A 17,426-nucleotide genomic window follows, 5' to 3' on the forward strand; every position below is an offset into this window, starting at 1 on the left:
TTGAAAGAGGATCAAACTATATTTTTTCATTTTTCTGTGCTCTCATTATCTTGCTCTACCCAGTCCCAGACATGTATAGATCCATCTGAAGCTGCAGAGAGCAAGGTTCTTGGCCGCCATGGATGCCACACATGAGTTGTGACCACAAGAGTGGCATCAGCCTTTTCTTTCCACGATAAGTTGTGACCCCGATGAACAAAAACGGGCCTAGGCGTCTGTGAATCGGTGCTCCAGCTTTTTGTGTCAAAGATTTGCACTGATCCGTCAAATCCTTAAAATGAAAACATGAACAAAGTCAATCCACTTCTCTGAACAAACCCATCAAGTTAGAAGAAGATACAATAATATGATATACCTGACACCGCAAGAAGGTCATCCAGAGCAGGAGCCCATGTGATCGTCACAAACTCGTCACTGAGATCATTTTGCTGCAGGGAAAGCTGAGCCTGGCTGATTGGAGTGCTCGGGTTTCGTAGATCAGACACGATTATCTGACCAGAAGAGGAAAGTCTTGCTACAGTGCATGAGGCAGTGTCACACTGTGCTTCAACTGTCCTCAATCCAAAAGTCCAATGTGAGCCAGTTGAACTTTTTGAGAGAGCATAATGATTGATTTTTGGGTTTCTTGAATCTCCCAGATACAGAGTGCCATTAGTTGCACAAATAGCAAATGTATTATCAGTCACAAACTGCAGACCACTCACTATATCCAATGAGTCTGTTTCTATGAACAACAAAAAAAGAATCCTGGGTTAGAACAAAATTTGTTTAGTTCACCTGCAAAAACTCAGTGCTTACAATGGCATGGATAAGCAACTAATGAACTAATAAAAGAAATGGCTATGAATAATGCAATTTAAAGTGAATGGTTTCTTTTGTAGTGGTGATTAATTTTACCAAATAGATGTGACCTCTCATTTGATTTATTAATGATTAAACACATGTCTGTCTTCAACCATTACATTTTCCTAAAATCCTCAAATCACAAGATCACAAATAAGACACAAAGGTGAGCCTATGTCCTATGTCCCTGTAGCTAGTATCTATCTCTCAGCTAAATAAAATACATAAATACATGCGACTGGATAAACTGCAACAGGGAATCTGCTAAAGAACCCAAACTGGATCATATTTAGAAAACTGGAGTTGCTAAAATAGCAATATAGCTGTAGCATATATTAGTGTATTACTGGTTTTGTCTATATAAAATGCTTTGCTGGATCTGCATCCTGACTTTAAATGCTGGTTAAAACAGAAAGTGAACAAAAAAAAACAAAAACAAGACAGATATCATCATTATTACCTACTGCATAAAGCTTTCCCCCTGAGCTTATATCAGTCTGTTGAACATCATGTATTGTAGAGCCGTGAAGAACAGAAGGATTCTGAGTGAAACCCGAAGCAAGTTTTCTTCCTTTGGCTGATGTGTGACTGCAGTTTATAACTCCTGTTCTCTTGATAACATCTGAAAACCAAAGGTGACAAAGTTTTAAAATGAGTTAACAAAAACACAATCAGCTCCAAAATAAATTGGCAATATTCGTAAAGAGAAAAAAAAGGTTATGAAAAATGTTTTTTTTTTTTTTTAGTTTATTTGCTTAAGGCTGAAAATAACATAAATATAACCTCTATAATTATACAAAAAAAAAATAGACAGTTTAATCAAGTGTGCCAATACTAAAGTTATGATTTTGAAAAATGGCTGCATACATAAAAATTAAAACAAACTACATATTATTGTGCTGAAATAATCAATAATATTAAATAAATACCACTATCATCATCTCCAATGTCCCAGACCTGGATTTCGGAATTAGAATGCCCACTAGTCACCACACATCTGCAAATAGATCACAGTTAAAAGGTGATGACTCTAGAACTATTATTCATTATTATAACAGAGAAATGTACAATTATAATTATCTCACAATTCTTTCAGGCATTTGAGCTTAGAACATAATTTGTTAAAAAAAACCTTTTTGTCACATCTAGATCTACACGCTTTTTTTTTTTTTTTGTCTGCTTGACAGGACCACAATTTTGTGTATCTTGTATTAGAGCAGTTAAAATATAATTCTTTGGTGAGTACAATTCTCTTATACTGACCACTGGATGTTCAACATGGCAGGATTTAAGAATTAGAATTGTTGATCTCTACAAAGATGGTGAGGCTATAAGAAGATCGGTAACACCCTGAAACTGAGTTACCATATAGAAGCCAGGGTCATACAGAAGACGGGTTCCCTGGTGAGAAGTAACAAGAAAATTGTGTCTTGCCTACAGTCAAGCATGGTGGTGGTAGTATCATGGTCTGGGGCTGCATGAGTGCTGCTAGTACTGGGGAGCTGCAGTTCATTGAGGGAAACATGGATTCCAACATGTACTGTGACACTCTGAAGCAGAACATGATGCCCTCCCTTGGCCGATAGATGGATTTTCAACATAACAACCCCAAACACACCACCAGGATAACAACTGCCTTGCTGAAGGAGTGGTCAAGTATGTCTCCAGACCTGAACCCTATTGAGCACCTGTGGGGATCATCAAGGGGAAGGTGGAGAAGCACCATGTGCCAAACATCCAGAAGCACCGTGATGTCATTATGGTGGCGTGGAAGAGGATCCCAGGAACAACCTGTGCAGCTCTGGTGAATTCTATGCCCAGGAGGATTAAGGCAGATAACAATGGTGCTTACACAAAATATTAACATTTTGGACACAGTTTTGACATGTTCCCTTAGGGTGTACTCACTTTTGTTGCCAGCTATTCTGACAATAATGGCTGAATGTTGTTATTTTTAAAAGGCCAGTAAAGGGTGTACTCACTTTTGTGAGATTCTGTACCTTTGCCACAATTCTAGTCTTTCATGTTACCAACTTTTATTTAAGAAATACCACAAACAGAAAAGCACAACAAAATTTTCAGACATTTCACCTTGGATATTAGCGGTGGACACAAAGTTCTATTTTTCTGATGTGTGTTATGCATTCTTGCTAAAATTGATGTTCTCTGCACCCTGACCAATAATCCATTACAGGTTCAACATTCAGTTGAAATTAGCAAGATTCTTTTTGAGGGTGATCAAGCTACTACGCATTAAACGTACCGTTTACCAAAGATGTGTTTCAGGCACTCAACCGGCTCTTCACTAAATCCACCATGCTGCACTTTAAAGTCACGCTCTGGACAGAGTCCCTTTGCACATTGAAAAAGAAGATTGTATTTGGGTTGCATTTTTGATGAGAAATATACAAAGAAATTTGTCTAGATTTGGACTTACCTTATTCCCCTTTGCATACAATTTCAAAGGCAACAACAGCTCTAAAATTTCATTCTTCTCTGACATGTAACCTGCAACACATATACCTGGAACAGAAGAAGCATCCATACAAGTTCATTTCATCTATTGCATTAATATGAGACTTATTCAGTTTTAAGGTGATGTCTGTGCATGTGCTAAGGCCATTATGGCCATGGTCAGGACAAGGAACATCCCATTGCTTACTTTCTTTTTGGATGGGGAGACGTAACACATGCAACTATTAAGTTAACTAACGATCAGAAGATGACCAGGAAAGATAAAAAAAAATGAGGGAGTTATCATTCTCTTATTATTATTTACCCCCTACCCCTCCTGCCATCCCCCTTCCTGCCTCCCCGTCCATCAAACCTGTGCTTAAGGTATGTGTAGAGGATATAAAACGAGTCTTCAGAAGACAGATGACTAGGAAAGCTTCAGGCCCAGATGATGTTTCACCTGCCTGTCTAAAAGCATTAATGCTGCTGACCAACTGGCCCCATTTTCACTTAGATCATCAACAGATCACTGGAGCTGTGTGTACTTCCCTGATACTTCAAACGCTCCAAGATTATTTTAGTCTCCAAAAAACCCAAACCAATGATCTTAATGCTTACAGAGCTGTTGCTCTCATGTCTGTGATCATTAAGTCATTTGAAAGACTGGTCCTGGCCTACCTGAAGGATATCACAGGACCCTTGCTAGATCCTCTTTACTTTGCCTACAGAGCAAAAAGGTATGCGGATGATTGAGTCAACTTGGGACTGCATTATATTCTGCAACATCTTGATAGACCTGGGACCTACGCAAGCATCTTCTTTTTAGACTTCAGTTCGGCATTTAATATCATCATTCCTGACCTTCTCTCAGCCAAACTGACGCAGCTCTCCATGCCCTTCCCAATCTGTCAGTGGATAGACAGGCAGCAGATAGTGAGGCTGGGCAACCTCACATCCAGGTCTCTCACTACGACATTACAGTCACCGGCCTCATCCAGGACGGAGATGAGTCTGCTTACAGACAGGAGGTGAAAGAGCTGACTGTCTGGTGCAATCACAACAACCTGGAGCGCAACACACTCAAAACAGTGGAGATGATCGGGGACTTCAGGAGAATTCCCCCAGCACTCCCCCCACTCGCCATCATGAACAGCACAGTGGAGTCAAGTTTCTGGGTAGCACCATCTCTCATGACCTGAAGTGGGACAATAATATTGACTTCATTGCTAAAAAGGCCCTGCAGAGGTTGTACTTAATTCGCCATTGAGTCTGTCCTGTGTACATCCATAACTGTCTGGTTTGGTTCAGCTACCAAACCAGACATCAAGAGGCTACAGCGGACAGCCAGGACTGCTGATTATTGGTGCCCCAACCTCCAAGATCTTCACTCCTCCACAGTGGGGAAAAGGGATAAGAAAATCAATTTGGACCTCACACACCCAGCCCACTCTCTCTTCGAACTGTTGCCTCCTGGTCAGCGCTACAGAACATCATCTACCATAACAGCCAGGCTTGTGGGTTTCCTCCTGCAGGCTATACTCTGCATGAACAATTACAATATTCAGAACTACACATTGTCCATCATAACTGACACATTTATATATAGAATCCGAATTGTACAACTGCACACATCTGTACATTCATTTAAACAACATTTCTACTTCTGTATATAGTGCAATAATTAATTGTCTGTTTTACTTATATTTTGTTATATTGTGACTGTACTTTCTCCTGCACTGGAAGCTCCTGTAAACATACTTGGTAATAAAGCTATTTCTGATTCTGATGTACAAATAATCTTCCACATGCAATTCATGTACACACTGGATATGCTGGAATATAAAAATAATGACAATCAGCAATACTTTACTTTTTTCTCCTGTCCACTCAATAGTTTTTGTCGGATGCTCGAGCTGAAATTCATGCAGGTCTTTATAGCTGCAAGGAAGACAACAGACATAATGTCAGCATCAGAGGTGCTCTTACTTTCAACATCTGTCTGGCTCATAAAGACAAATCTCCAGGAATCTCATCATGTTCAACCCCCTTTTATGACTTACAGTGTAAAGGACTGCATAAACCAGTCGTCCGCTTCATCAGATGACATTCTTATCTCCTTTTTGTTCTACCTTAAATATATACTCTCTATTCTCTCGCTCATTAAATACAACAGCCGCTGAAGAGGAAACAAAACCGCACTTCACTGATTTAATTCCAAATGGTTCTCTATAGGATGTAAAGTGCTCTAGTGTGTAGTGTGTACAAGCTTTATATGTGGATCAAGGCAGTATGAAATGAAAGGGAGCCTAAATTGCGGAAGTTCTTCTTCGTTGCTACAAATTTGACGTGAGTTTCCGATCACGCGGATGTTTGCTGCCACCTGCTGCACACACTTCAGAATTATTATTATTATTATTATTATTATTATTATTATTATTATTATTATTATTATTATTATTATTATTTTATCTTAGGTTCGAAAAAGATGTGTATAATGAAATCAATGCCTTTAATTTTGATATTTATTTATTTATTTATTTATTTATTTATTTATTTATTTATTTATTTATTTATTTATTCATTCATTCATTCATTTCATTTTTATACTTTTACTTATACTTAAAACGTATTTTCACTTGACAAAAATACTTCACTGCATTTTAATAAGTAATATTTTCATTTTTTACTAAACTCAGTGGCAGACCTTGCATTTCACACTTAGGCCTGCAGTGGCGTCCTATCATCATGATGCTACAGCTATACAAATATCAATTTTATATCAATATTATACAGAAATGCAGTATAACAGCAGAGATCTGCCTCACAGCACTCTGTTATACTGTATACAGGTATCTCATGCAGTGAGAATGAATGGCATTACTAAGGCAAGAAAACCAATGAACAAAATTTAACAAGTCTCCTTTCACTGACGCCCACATACATAACTCTATTAGAAGCCTCACAATTACCCTCATAACATTTTCCGTACATTTCGGTGCATTTTTTTGCTTTGCATTGCAGTTTTCATACGGATTTGAAGTGAAGGTAAATTGTAAAATAGTGTTTGCTGACCTTTCCTGAAAATGTCCAACTTTTCTTGAAAAGTCTGTCTTGTAAATGTTATCGTTAGTGTATCTGTGGCCAAATCAAGTTTGTAGTAGATGCTGGTAGCCGTGTTTGGACACCTGCTAGGGGGCTTTGGAATTGACAAATCACATTCTGATTGGTTAAAGCAACAGCTCAAGGCAACATTGAGTTTATATTAAAAAAACAAACAAACAAACAAAAAGCTCATACTTGGTGTTGCAGCAGCAGCACCATACTCGAAACAAATGCTCTGAAATGAAAAGAATGGACTATTGAAAGGATTGTATACATATGTATTTTATACATATTCCTGGACAAAAAAATATATAAAACATAAGTTAGTGTTTCTGTTCAGCAGAAAAGGCCTTACTGGCCCTGACAGACCACCACTGATTCCACTACATTTTAAAAATCATGCAGTTAATTGCTAATTTGAGGTAAATATATAAATTACATGAATTGAGAACCTGTCATGAGATCACAATCGTAGCTCTGCAGTTCTTGCGAGAGTTTTTACGGAGGAAGTTTTCACTCTGCACATATAACAATTGAAAACTCTCCTTAAAAGCATGTGATGGCCTCAGGACAGAAGTCTTTGTGCTTCGATTTGTTTCTAGTTAATACGTTGTGTTTTCTCTCCCATAAAAAACTTTTTATTCCAATTCCTTTACTATTATGATGGCAGAAACTAACTTGATCTGACGAAAAAAGGTTATATTGTATTTTTTAATAGAACATTGTAAAAGTTAACAACATGCTGTTGTATAAGTTCAATAAAACACTCCAGGGCATGATGTTCTAAGAAAGTATTATATGGCCTCTAACATTAGTGCCATATATCACTTTAGTCTGTTTACTGTTGTTAAATAGTGTCCTATACTGTCATGCTACAGTGAACCCATATATGTGATAACAGTGCACAATTACTGTTTTTTGATTAATGTTTAACATTCCTCATGATATAAAAAGTGAAACAATATTAGTCAGAGTTAAATAGTTGTCAGAAGCATTCATATAAGCCACACTGTGAAATTCCCCCAAGTCTTTTAATGTAACAAATCCAAGCAAAGATGTATCAGATCAGAGAAACTGAGAAAGAAACTGATGATGTGGTTTATTATAAAGAAAGAAACTGCATGTCAAAGCAGCATCTGTTTGAAAGAGTGATGCAGTTACAAAAAAGACCTCATTCTTACTTACACTAGCTTTTATTCAGTTGTAGTGTGCAGAATATGAGCAGGAAAATGTTTTTGCAGTTCACATTTAAATCAGTGAATAGACAATGCAATAGAAATCACATGTTGTACAAACATTATCCATTTTAATCTTAAACACACCACATACAGCCAAACATTTCTTACAAAGTTGCCAGGATGTTCAGTGAACCTGAAATTGTGAGATGAATAATTAGTGGCGTTGCACTTCTATATGATATATGAATATAGTTTTTTAGCTAAATTATATATTTAGCTTTTTTTAGATTTATTTAAGACATTTGGTATTCATCACAATCTCCTTGTTGGAAAAATATTTATTCCATGTTTCCTCAAAGAAACTCTTATGTTTGTGTAAATTGATGTATAACGAGACTGATTTATGTAGTTCAGTTCAAGTGAGAACAACTTGTGCAATTATAACCCTATTTTCCAGCAACAGTGCAATATTTAAAATGCATAATGTGGCATGATTGTTGGTGATATTCTGTGAGTTTTTTTATCAGATAGTTGCAATAAAGGACCCAGTAAATGGCATTTCTGGGGACCGGAACACCATGTCAATATAAAGGATGAAGGAAGAGTGGCCAGAATGGCTATTGTAACTCAGATAGATAGATATAATTGTGGTGAGCATAAGACAAATCAAAATGGCCAACACATTAATCCATAAGATGGATAGGTTATAACAGCAAAAGTCCACATTGGGTTCCATTTTTTGTTAGCAAAAACATGCCAAGGCTGCAGTGGGCAGGGGCTCGAAAATACTAGACAGCTAAAAACATGACCTAATGCAATAAACTTTACATGATTTCCAACATTGTAAATTCCTGCACTTGTGCTATCAGTGGTGGCTGGTGGGGGTGGTGTAATGGTGTGCAGAATACTTTCTTGGGACACTTTGAACCTGTTAATCACAATTAAGCATTGAATGAAAGAGCAACTGATAATCGTGATGAACTGTGTGATGAAATCAAGGCAACGTGGAACAGCATCTCAGAGGAATGCTTCAGACATTTTGTGGAATCCATGCCATACAAATGTGAGGGGAAAAAAATATCTACCTCCCCATTTACCAGAGTTGGTCTGGGGGAACCACTTGCCACTTTATTACTTTGTGTTTGGAAATATGACGAGGAAATATATAGGTTTTCCATTTACTGATAGTTGAGACTAGTTGCTTTGTTGGTAGGATATTCTCATGAAGTCAAAAACCTACAGCATTTCCGCGCCTCTCGCTACCGTAAAGCATAAAGTACACTCGCACCAGAAACTGAAAAGTAACGGGAACTGAGCTTGTCGGATGTGAGAGCGACCAGGAAACAGTCCAGATGATCAGAGGCAGTCTGGAAGCGGACCAGTGGTGAAAACCGAACCGACGTTCATAACTAGGTAAAAGAGCATTGCTTTATTCACTTATACAAATAGTTTTATAAGGAAAGGGGCTGTCATACAGTTGTACATGAAGGTAGAACGTTTCATAAGCTTCTGTAGAACTCTAGATCAGAGGTCTGCAACCTTTTCTTTATTAAGGCCCAGTTTACTTTTGATAATATTTTCGCGCACCGGGTGTGTGAGATACAAATCCGACCTGTAAATTTGGATCGCGGCTTTTAAAAAAGCAAAACGCACAAGAAATAATAGTGTCGTATCTGTAAACATTTACCCCAGAAGTTGCGACCCGGTAGCAACTCTTCCAGTGACCTGTACTGGGTCGTAACCCGGTGGTTTGGATCTGCTCTAAATCTAGTGAGACTAATCTGTCTTTAGTTTTTGCTTGTACAAAAATGAAATGCATCTAAAAAATGTATATCAGGCATGCAGGTTACTTTTACAGATTCCTTTGGGAATAATAAAGTGCTATCTGTCTGTCTGTCTGTTGAATTAAACGTTTCTTTATTCTGATGTTTGATTTGAACTTTACCTGAAGGGCTTGGACCTGTATCTGCTGCTGCCACATGAGAGCCTGTTTGGATAACTGCATACAGGGGCGTAGATTACGCGGGGGACGCGGGGGACATGTGGACCGCACTTTTTATAAAAAGTTAATTCGTCCACCTTACTTTTTTAGTGGAGGAAAAAAACCAGGTAACACTACACATTTCGTCCCCCCACTTTTGAAATGATTACTCCCCTGACTGCATACATATAAATGTTACATAGATGTCCCCAAACTTTAGATATAGATGTCCCCAAACTTTGAGTAAACTTGAAGTAGTCATGGTTCCTCTCATTTATAATTTGATAATACAGGTAGTCTCCAATCAACGATGGCTCTATTATAACTTTAAAATATCGCCACATGACCCTGCCTACCCAGGAGTTTTAATAACGTTGAACAGTATGGGGTAGTATACTGTAAATTGTTAACAATTTAACAAATGACAGTAGCAAAACAGAGCAATGTACAGTAATTTTCTGTAAAAACTATATACAGTCTAATTTCGCTGCTATGTTTTCCTGCCACGAGAAACTTTAAAATACTTTTACAATTTGGTCGTATCGCTATCATCATCATAAGATCGTAAATATGTAAGTTGAACCATTGTAACTTGGGGACCATTCGAATAAATGAATTAATAAATTAATCAATTCTTAATTTTTATGTCAGTGTTCTGTAGTAAAACAAGAAACAATCCAGTTTATTGTACAGTGGAGTACAATGTCTAATACAGTTATTCAGTGGCCTCTATTCAGAGACATGAAACTTGTCCTTATTTTTATAAAGTTTTTCTATTTTTTCACTTCTAGTGTTTGGGTACCTCTGGTTAAACAGAAAATACTTTGGAACATCTGCTCCTAATAGATTAATCACAGGCTTTGCAGAAAAATGGGTGTAGGCAGAACAACAATATGTGATGCCCTGAAAAAGAAAGAGACCACTGCTATAAGGAACTGCACTTACAGTTTGATTGTTTAAACAATTAATAACTCTTTATATACGCTCCTGGTGTAAGATCAAACAGTGTGAAAGCTGATCACTTAATGATCATTAATATTTTGTCCAGTCTCCTGATACGATTGGACAGGCAAGGCGAGTTTATTAATTTTTTGCTGTAGACTGAAGATATTTGGGTTGGAGAAGAATTAGTAAATATGAGAAGTGAGTTCAGAATAGTACCTTTTATTTTCTGGTATTTGTATTTAGATGTTTTGTACAACATAGAACATTTTATATTAAACTCCTCGATTTCTAGGTGAGTAAAATTGGAACATGTGACCGACAAGGGTTTCTTGTTACCCAGGTATGTCCTGTTAGACTGATCGTTTAAACAATAAATAGTTTTGAACATCTGCTCTTAGAAGATGAATAAGATGCATTAAAGAACATTGGGTGTAAACAATACAGCAATATGCTATTTCCTGAAAAGAAAGAAACAACTGGTATAATGGGTCAGATAAGAAATTCAGCATTGTTCCAATTATTATGACTTAAAGCAGTCCTTTCTCTCTCTCTCTCTCTCTCTCTCTCTCTCTCTCTCTCTCTCTCTCTCTCTCTCTCTCTCTCTATATATATATATATATATATATATATATATATATTGGTCTCTTTCTTTTTTTAGGACTTGACATATTGTTGAACTGACAACACCCATTTTCTGCAATGCCTCTGATTAACCTACTAAGAGCAGATGTTTCAAGGTATGTATGTATATATATATATATATATATATATATATATATATATATATATATATATATATATATATATATATATATAAAAGATAAGAAAATACCTTGGAACAAAGAAAAGAAAATACCTTGGAACATCTGCTCTTAGTAGATTAATCGGAGGCATTGCAGAAAAATGGGTGTTGGCAGTTCAACAATATGTAATGTCCTAAAAAGAAAGAGACCACTGGTAAAATGAAAAGCACATACAGGGTGTTTCTTGTTGTATCTTTATTCTGTGTGATTTGACCTGGTTTTGAAACTGAAGTGATGCTTAAGTAATGTAATGTCACCGCAAGCTTCTTTTAAAGCAAGTTTGCATGAACGTTCTTATCAAGGAGAAAATATGTCGCAATCCCCGTTTTATATCTTAGCAAATCAAGCTTCCTGTTTTGAAATCCTGCCTATATTTAACAAAGTTGTTGGAAATAATGTGTGCGATTTGTCATATAGACTCAACTCAAAAATATAACCGTGTTGTTTAAATCACAGAAAACGTCATTGCAGCTCACATGAAATAATAGCGCCAAAATAAGCTTGCCCAGTGACATTACATTACTCAAGTATGACTGCATTTTCAAAACAGAATAAGGATACTTACTTTAAACAATGAAGTGTGTCAAGACCTCGTGCTGCACGTTTGATTGACGATCAAAATGGCGCTATAATTCCAGCTCGCGTGCTCCAACCACCAAACCAACATGTGTGCTTGTAAACTTACATCTGCATATCCAGTCAACAGTTCAAATCAAGTTGGTCAGACAATTTTTGAACCAACTTATTTCCACTTATGAAGTCAACTTTTTACATTTAATTGTCCAATTAACTAATAGATAATAGTCGTACAACTTTTTGCAAGTTAGATTTTTTTATAGTGTTCTTACCCAGGTATGTCCTGTTAGACTAGTTTAAACAATAAATAGTTTTGAACATCTGCTCTTAGAAGATGAATAAGAGGCATTGAAAAACATTGGGTGTAAACAATACAGCAATTTGCTATTTACTGAAAAGAAAGAAACAACTGGTATAATGAACAACAGACTCTGAATGGGTCAGACAAAAAAATTCAGCATTGTTTCAATCATTATAACTTAAAGTAGTCCTGGTTCCTCTCATATATAGTTTGATTTTATATATATATATATATATATATATATATATATATATATATATATATATATATATATATATATTTTACTACACTGATGACATTTGGGTCTAAGATGAAAAGCATATAAGATGATTAAACAAAGGTTCAGCTTTCTATTCCTGTTCCTATTATTTTGGACAAATATCTTATATATATATATATATATATATATATATATATATATATATATATATATATATATATATATACTGTATATATTATCTGTAATTTGCTCAACTAGTGCAATTATATTTTAGTGTTCTTCACCTTGTACCTTGTAGTACAAAAATAAACAATTTAGTGTATTGTACAGTGGAGTTCAATGTCTAATACAGTTATTCAGTGGCTTCTATTTAGAGACATGAAACTTGTCCTTATTTTTCAAAAGTTTTTTTATTTTTTCACTTCTAGTGTTTGTGCATCTCTGGTTAAACAGAAAATACCTTGAAACATCTGCTCTTAGTAGATTAATCAGAGGCATTGCAGAAAAATGGGTGTTGTCAGTTCAACAATAGTCCTAGTCAAGTCCTAAAAAAAGAAAGAGACCACTGGTAAAATAAAAAGCAAATACAGGGTGTTTCTTGTTGCCAAAGTGTGCCATGTTAAACTGTTAAATTGCCATTGTTTAAACAATTAATAACTCTTTATATCTGCTCCTGGTTTAAGCCCAAACACTGTGAGAGCTGATCACATACCTTCTTCACAAGGCAGAAGAGAAAGTTTCACAGTCTAGTGTTAAAAAATACTTTAAAATCATGAATATAGAAGCCACAACATTCAGTAGCAAGAAATGGAAATCCCAAATTGGAATCCAGTACAGAGATAAGCCATAAGCTATATTATATATAATAGTTAATAGTATAATAGTTATATAGTATAATAGTATAATAGTATAATAGTTATATAAGCTAATACTCACCTAAAAATGTGGTGTCAAGTGCCATGTTTTAAGATATTTGTCCAAAATAATAGGAACAGGAATAGAAAGCTGAACCTTTGTTTAATCATCTTATATGCTTTTCATCTTAGACCCAAATGTCATCAGTGTAGTAAAAATAACAGAAGTGGCTTTATTGTTCCAATAGTTTTGACAGGGGCGATATAATCCTTGTTTCTCTACCGAGAAAACAGTTTACATTAAACTGCTTAATGTTTTTGACAGGATGTTTTTCTTTGATCACATTTTATTGGAATTACACTAAATAATTCACTAAAGCACTAAATCTTAAAGCAGCAAATAACAGCAGCATGAAGGTTTTAGTCACTGTTGTGGTTTTCAGCGAATGTTTCATGTATTTGTAGACCAATGCATATTTTTTTCTTTTCTTTTTAAGCCTGTTAGCTTGCTACTTTCCTCTGTTCCATTCTCTTTTTATAGCATTTATCTACTACAACAGTAATTACCGGTAATATAAAAATCTGATGCTGAATCTTCTGTTTTCAGGTAAAAACATTTAAAGAAATGGCAAACAGTGAATCAGTAAGTGTTTCCCAGATGTGGCAAGCAGACTCACAGAGAACAACCTTGTTCAGAAAAGAGCAAAGTGGCGTCAATTACAGAATCCCAGCTCTAATCTATATTAATGATGGCCAAACATTTCTTGCGTTTGCTGAGAAGAGAACATCGTCTAGTGATCATGATGCCACTTTGCTGTTTATGAGGAAAGGAACACGGCAGGATGGGACCATTCAGGTAAATATGCTGGTATAAACACAGCTTATTATGTTTTAACATTGTATTTCTTTGAAAATGTAAAAGCAATTTTTTACTTTTCAGTGGTCACCTGTTCAGGAGCTTAGCACAGCTTGTTTGCCAGGACATCGCACCATGAACCCATGTCCGGTGTATGAGAAAGAAACTAAGACTCTCTTTCTGTTTTTTATCTGTGTGGTGGGTAATACCTCAGAGCATAACCAAATTCAGTCCGGTAAGAACAAGGCTCTGCTGTGTTACGTCACCAGTAGTGACAATGGGCAAAATTGGAGCAGCGCAAAAGATCTGACAGAAAGTGTGATTGGAGGTGAAATTAGAAATTGGGCCACGTTTGCTGTTGGACCTGGCCATGGCATTCAAATGAAGAGTGGCCAACTCATCATTCCTGCTTATGCCTATTATATAAACAGGAGGGATGATAAACAACCACATACAATTTCCCAGTCTTTTGCATTCTATAGCGATGATAAAGGGGCCACATGGAAGTTTGGAGAAAGAGTAACCACTGAATCTTGTGAGTGTGTGATGGCAGAGATTATTGACAAAGAGAGCAGGAGTCACTTATATTGCAATGCAAGATGCACAAAAGATTGTAGGGTTGAAAGTCTGAGCGAGACCAGTGGAAAAGCTTTCGGGACACCTCAGTTTCCACGAAACCTAGTAGAAACTGGTACTGGCTGCCAGGGTAGTGTTTTGAGCATTGCAGTGTCTTCCGAACAAAAGTCAACATCAAACACTGAGAACTGGCTCCTTTTTTCTCATCCAACTGACAGAAAAATGAGAATGAATCTTGGGGTGTATTTAAATAAATCTCCTCTTAGTGGCTCTGGTTGGAGCAAACCATGGATCATACATCACGGGCCCAGTGGATACTCAGATCTAAGTATATGCGAGCAGCCTGATCGTTTTGCCTGCCTCATGGAGTGTGGGGAGCAAAGTGAGCTTGAAGAAATAGCCTTTGTGGAATTTTCTCTCAGTGATCTCTTGAACATTCAGTAGATAGAATTACATGCATGTGATTAATCAAAATATTGAAAAGCACTTAAATCAGAATAAAATTCTCATCATGGTTAGAATTCAGTTTGTACAGCACTTAAAAAAACAAACCACAACACACCTCAAATTTAAATATAAATGTAAATTCCTACAGAGTAACCAATAGTGGAACCTAAAGTGGGCATTTTCTTATGCTGAATGCATCTGGCTGTGGTTGACATTGATACAGTACTATTTTTATATTGCTTATGATATTTTAATGCTTCAAAGGTATGATTAATATTAATGTGCTGCTCCACTGCACTCTACTGATGTTTAGGCATTTGGAGAATGTGGTTATTCTAAAGGTTAATTACATTATTTTTTGTGTAGGCATTTAGACTTACAGGAGTGTTATGCTTGCTTGCGTGTTATTTTTTTGCACATTATTAGTTATTCAGAGTATTACTAGATTTCAGATGGCAAAACTTTAGTTAGTTAATAGCTGACAGTAATTCATGCCAACAAACAACAAAAAATCTATATAATAAAGCATCAATGTTAATTTAAAGTAAATGTTTTTGCTTTGTTATTGAAAAATATATTATGCATTTAATAATTTTTAAAATAAAAATGTTTATATTACCCTGGTTTCTGGTTTACTGTGCATAAATATTGCTGTCTGTGATTGGCATTAGAGTGTAATACAGGGTCCATTATATTTCTGAATATATATCAATGAGAGGTTAAGTCATTTGATATCGGGAAGTAATTTCAAATCCCACCAGCAGTATAACCACTTGGCCTAATGTATGAGCAAGACCCTTCAGTTGCTGCTAAGTTCTGTAAAAAGGAGATAATTGTATTCAAGGGCATGTCCCAAATGCCATATGTCAATGTAAATGTTATAATCATTATATGCATTTAGATGACCATTATACCATTGGTACTGTAGCAACTACACTTTTTAAATATGTTCCTAAAATATTTTTATCCCTCATAACCTGCATATTTAATGAGTCATTCTTGAATAATTGTTCTTGTATATTAATGAAAGAAAAACCTTTTGGCAAATTTTGCAAGCATGATCATGAACTGGTGCTTGAAGTATCCCAGTTTTGAACAGCAAAAGCATTACATCCCAGTATATTCCAGCTTGCATTTTAATTAATGAATCAAATTTGGATGTGTGTTCTCAGTAAGCTTTTATATCTGCAATGTAATAAGCACCCAAATCTTGAGCAAATCTAATATAACTTTTAATTAATAGCTTTGGTGTGAAATGAACCAGAGAGAGTCCTTGAATTTGGAAATACATCATAGTTATGAAACATAATTGAATAACTTGCTTTCAGAAGATTCGCTTTAAGTTTTATAAATGTTATCATTTAAATATGTATATTTTTTTACTTGCAAACAGACCCTCGGCACTTTAGTCAAAGTTCATTATATACCTTGCTCTTATAAGCTGATAAAGTTATACACCACCCAAAGGGTAATATGACAAAGGGGCAATTCCTAGAGGATTTTTTCAAAATTACACGAAATACAAAACAAACAAAAATAATCTAAGTACAACAGTATGCCATATTAAGCAGATTGGAGTTGCATCTGATGTCATACTTTAAGGCATTTGGCAGATACTCTTATCCAGAGTGACTTACAAATTATCCATTTATATAACGGTGCACATAAGGTTAAGGGCCCAGCAGTGACAGCTTGGTGGTGCTGGGATTTGAACTCACAAGCTTCTGATCAGAAGCCTAATACCTTAACCACTAAGATTAACCTGCATCTGTATTGTCGACTGCATGTCAGGCAAAAGCACTTTTCTTTTATTTAAATGTAGTACCATGCTACAAATAAACAAGAAAAAAAAGCCAACATCTCTGTTATGAAGCCAAGAACAGAAAAGACAACAATTCCAGCTACAAAACTAGTAGAGCCATTAAGCACACACAGAATACCATCTCTACAAGGCAATACACATATCAGGAGCCAATATACTGCAATGCAATCCATAAAACACAGAATAAAACATGGAAATACAAAGCTATGCATGTACGATCTTTCCTTTTGCAGCTCACCTGTTGGTACAAGTCAAGTCAAGAGGCTTTTATTGTCATTTCTACTATACACAGTGGTACACAGTACACAGTAAAAACGAGACAACGTTCCTCCGGAACCCTGGTGCTACACTAAATAACAACATAGAGCTACAACACAACACAAAGCTACATAAAGTGCATCGAGTGCAACCTAGTGCAAACAGTGCAGACAAAAAACAGTGCAGACAAAAAACAGTACAGACAGACAG

At 36.0% G+C, this 17,426-nt stretch overlaps 2 protein-coding genes across 2 annotated transcripts; one reads left to right on the forward strand and one right to left on the reverse strand.

Annotated features, from left to right (window-relative positions):
• Positions 1–26: 26 nt before the first annotated feature.
• wdr73 (WD repeat domain 73) lies at positions 27–5,625 on the reverse strand. The gene is made up of 8 exons (XM_046867484.1): positions 5,358–5,625; positions 5,168–5,235; positions 3,281–3,366; positions 3,107–3,195; positions 1,773–1,840; positions 1,304–1,465; positions 356–724; positions 27–271 (listed from the first exon to the last, which is right to left on the reverse strand). The coding sequence occupies exons 1-8, from the start codon at positions 5,402–5,404 to the stop codon at positions 27–29; spliced, it is 1,134 nt and encodes a 377-aa protein (XP_046723440.1). The 5' UTR covers positions 5,405–5,625.
• A 3,151-nt stretch (positions 5,626–8,776) lies between these two features.
• Positions 8,777–15,754, forward strand: LOC124397745 (sialidase-3-like). Its single transcript, XM_046867483.1, is given in 4 exon segments — positions 8,777–8,990; positions 13,865–14,113; positions 14,198–15,091; positions 15,094–15,754. Coding segments are annotated over 3 exon segments (1,146 nt in total). The 5' UTR covers positions 8,777–8,990; positions 13,865–13,882; the 3' UTR covers positions 15,115–15,754.
• The last annotated feature ends 1,672 nt before the right edge of the window (positions 15,755–17,426 follow it).

This window comes from Silurus meridionalis, chromosome 15 (assembly GCF_014805685.1).
Source record: "Silurus meridionalis isolate SWU-2019-XX chromosome 15, ASM1480568v1, whole genome shotgun sequence".
NCBI classification, from domain to species: Eukaryota; Metazoa; Chordata; class Actinopteri; order Siluriformes; family Siluridae; genus Silurus; species Silurus meridionalis.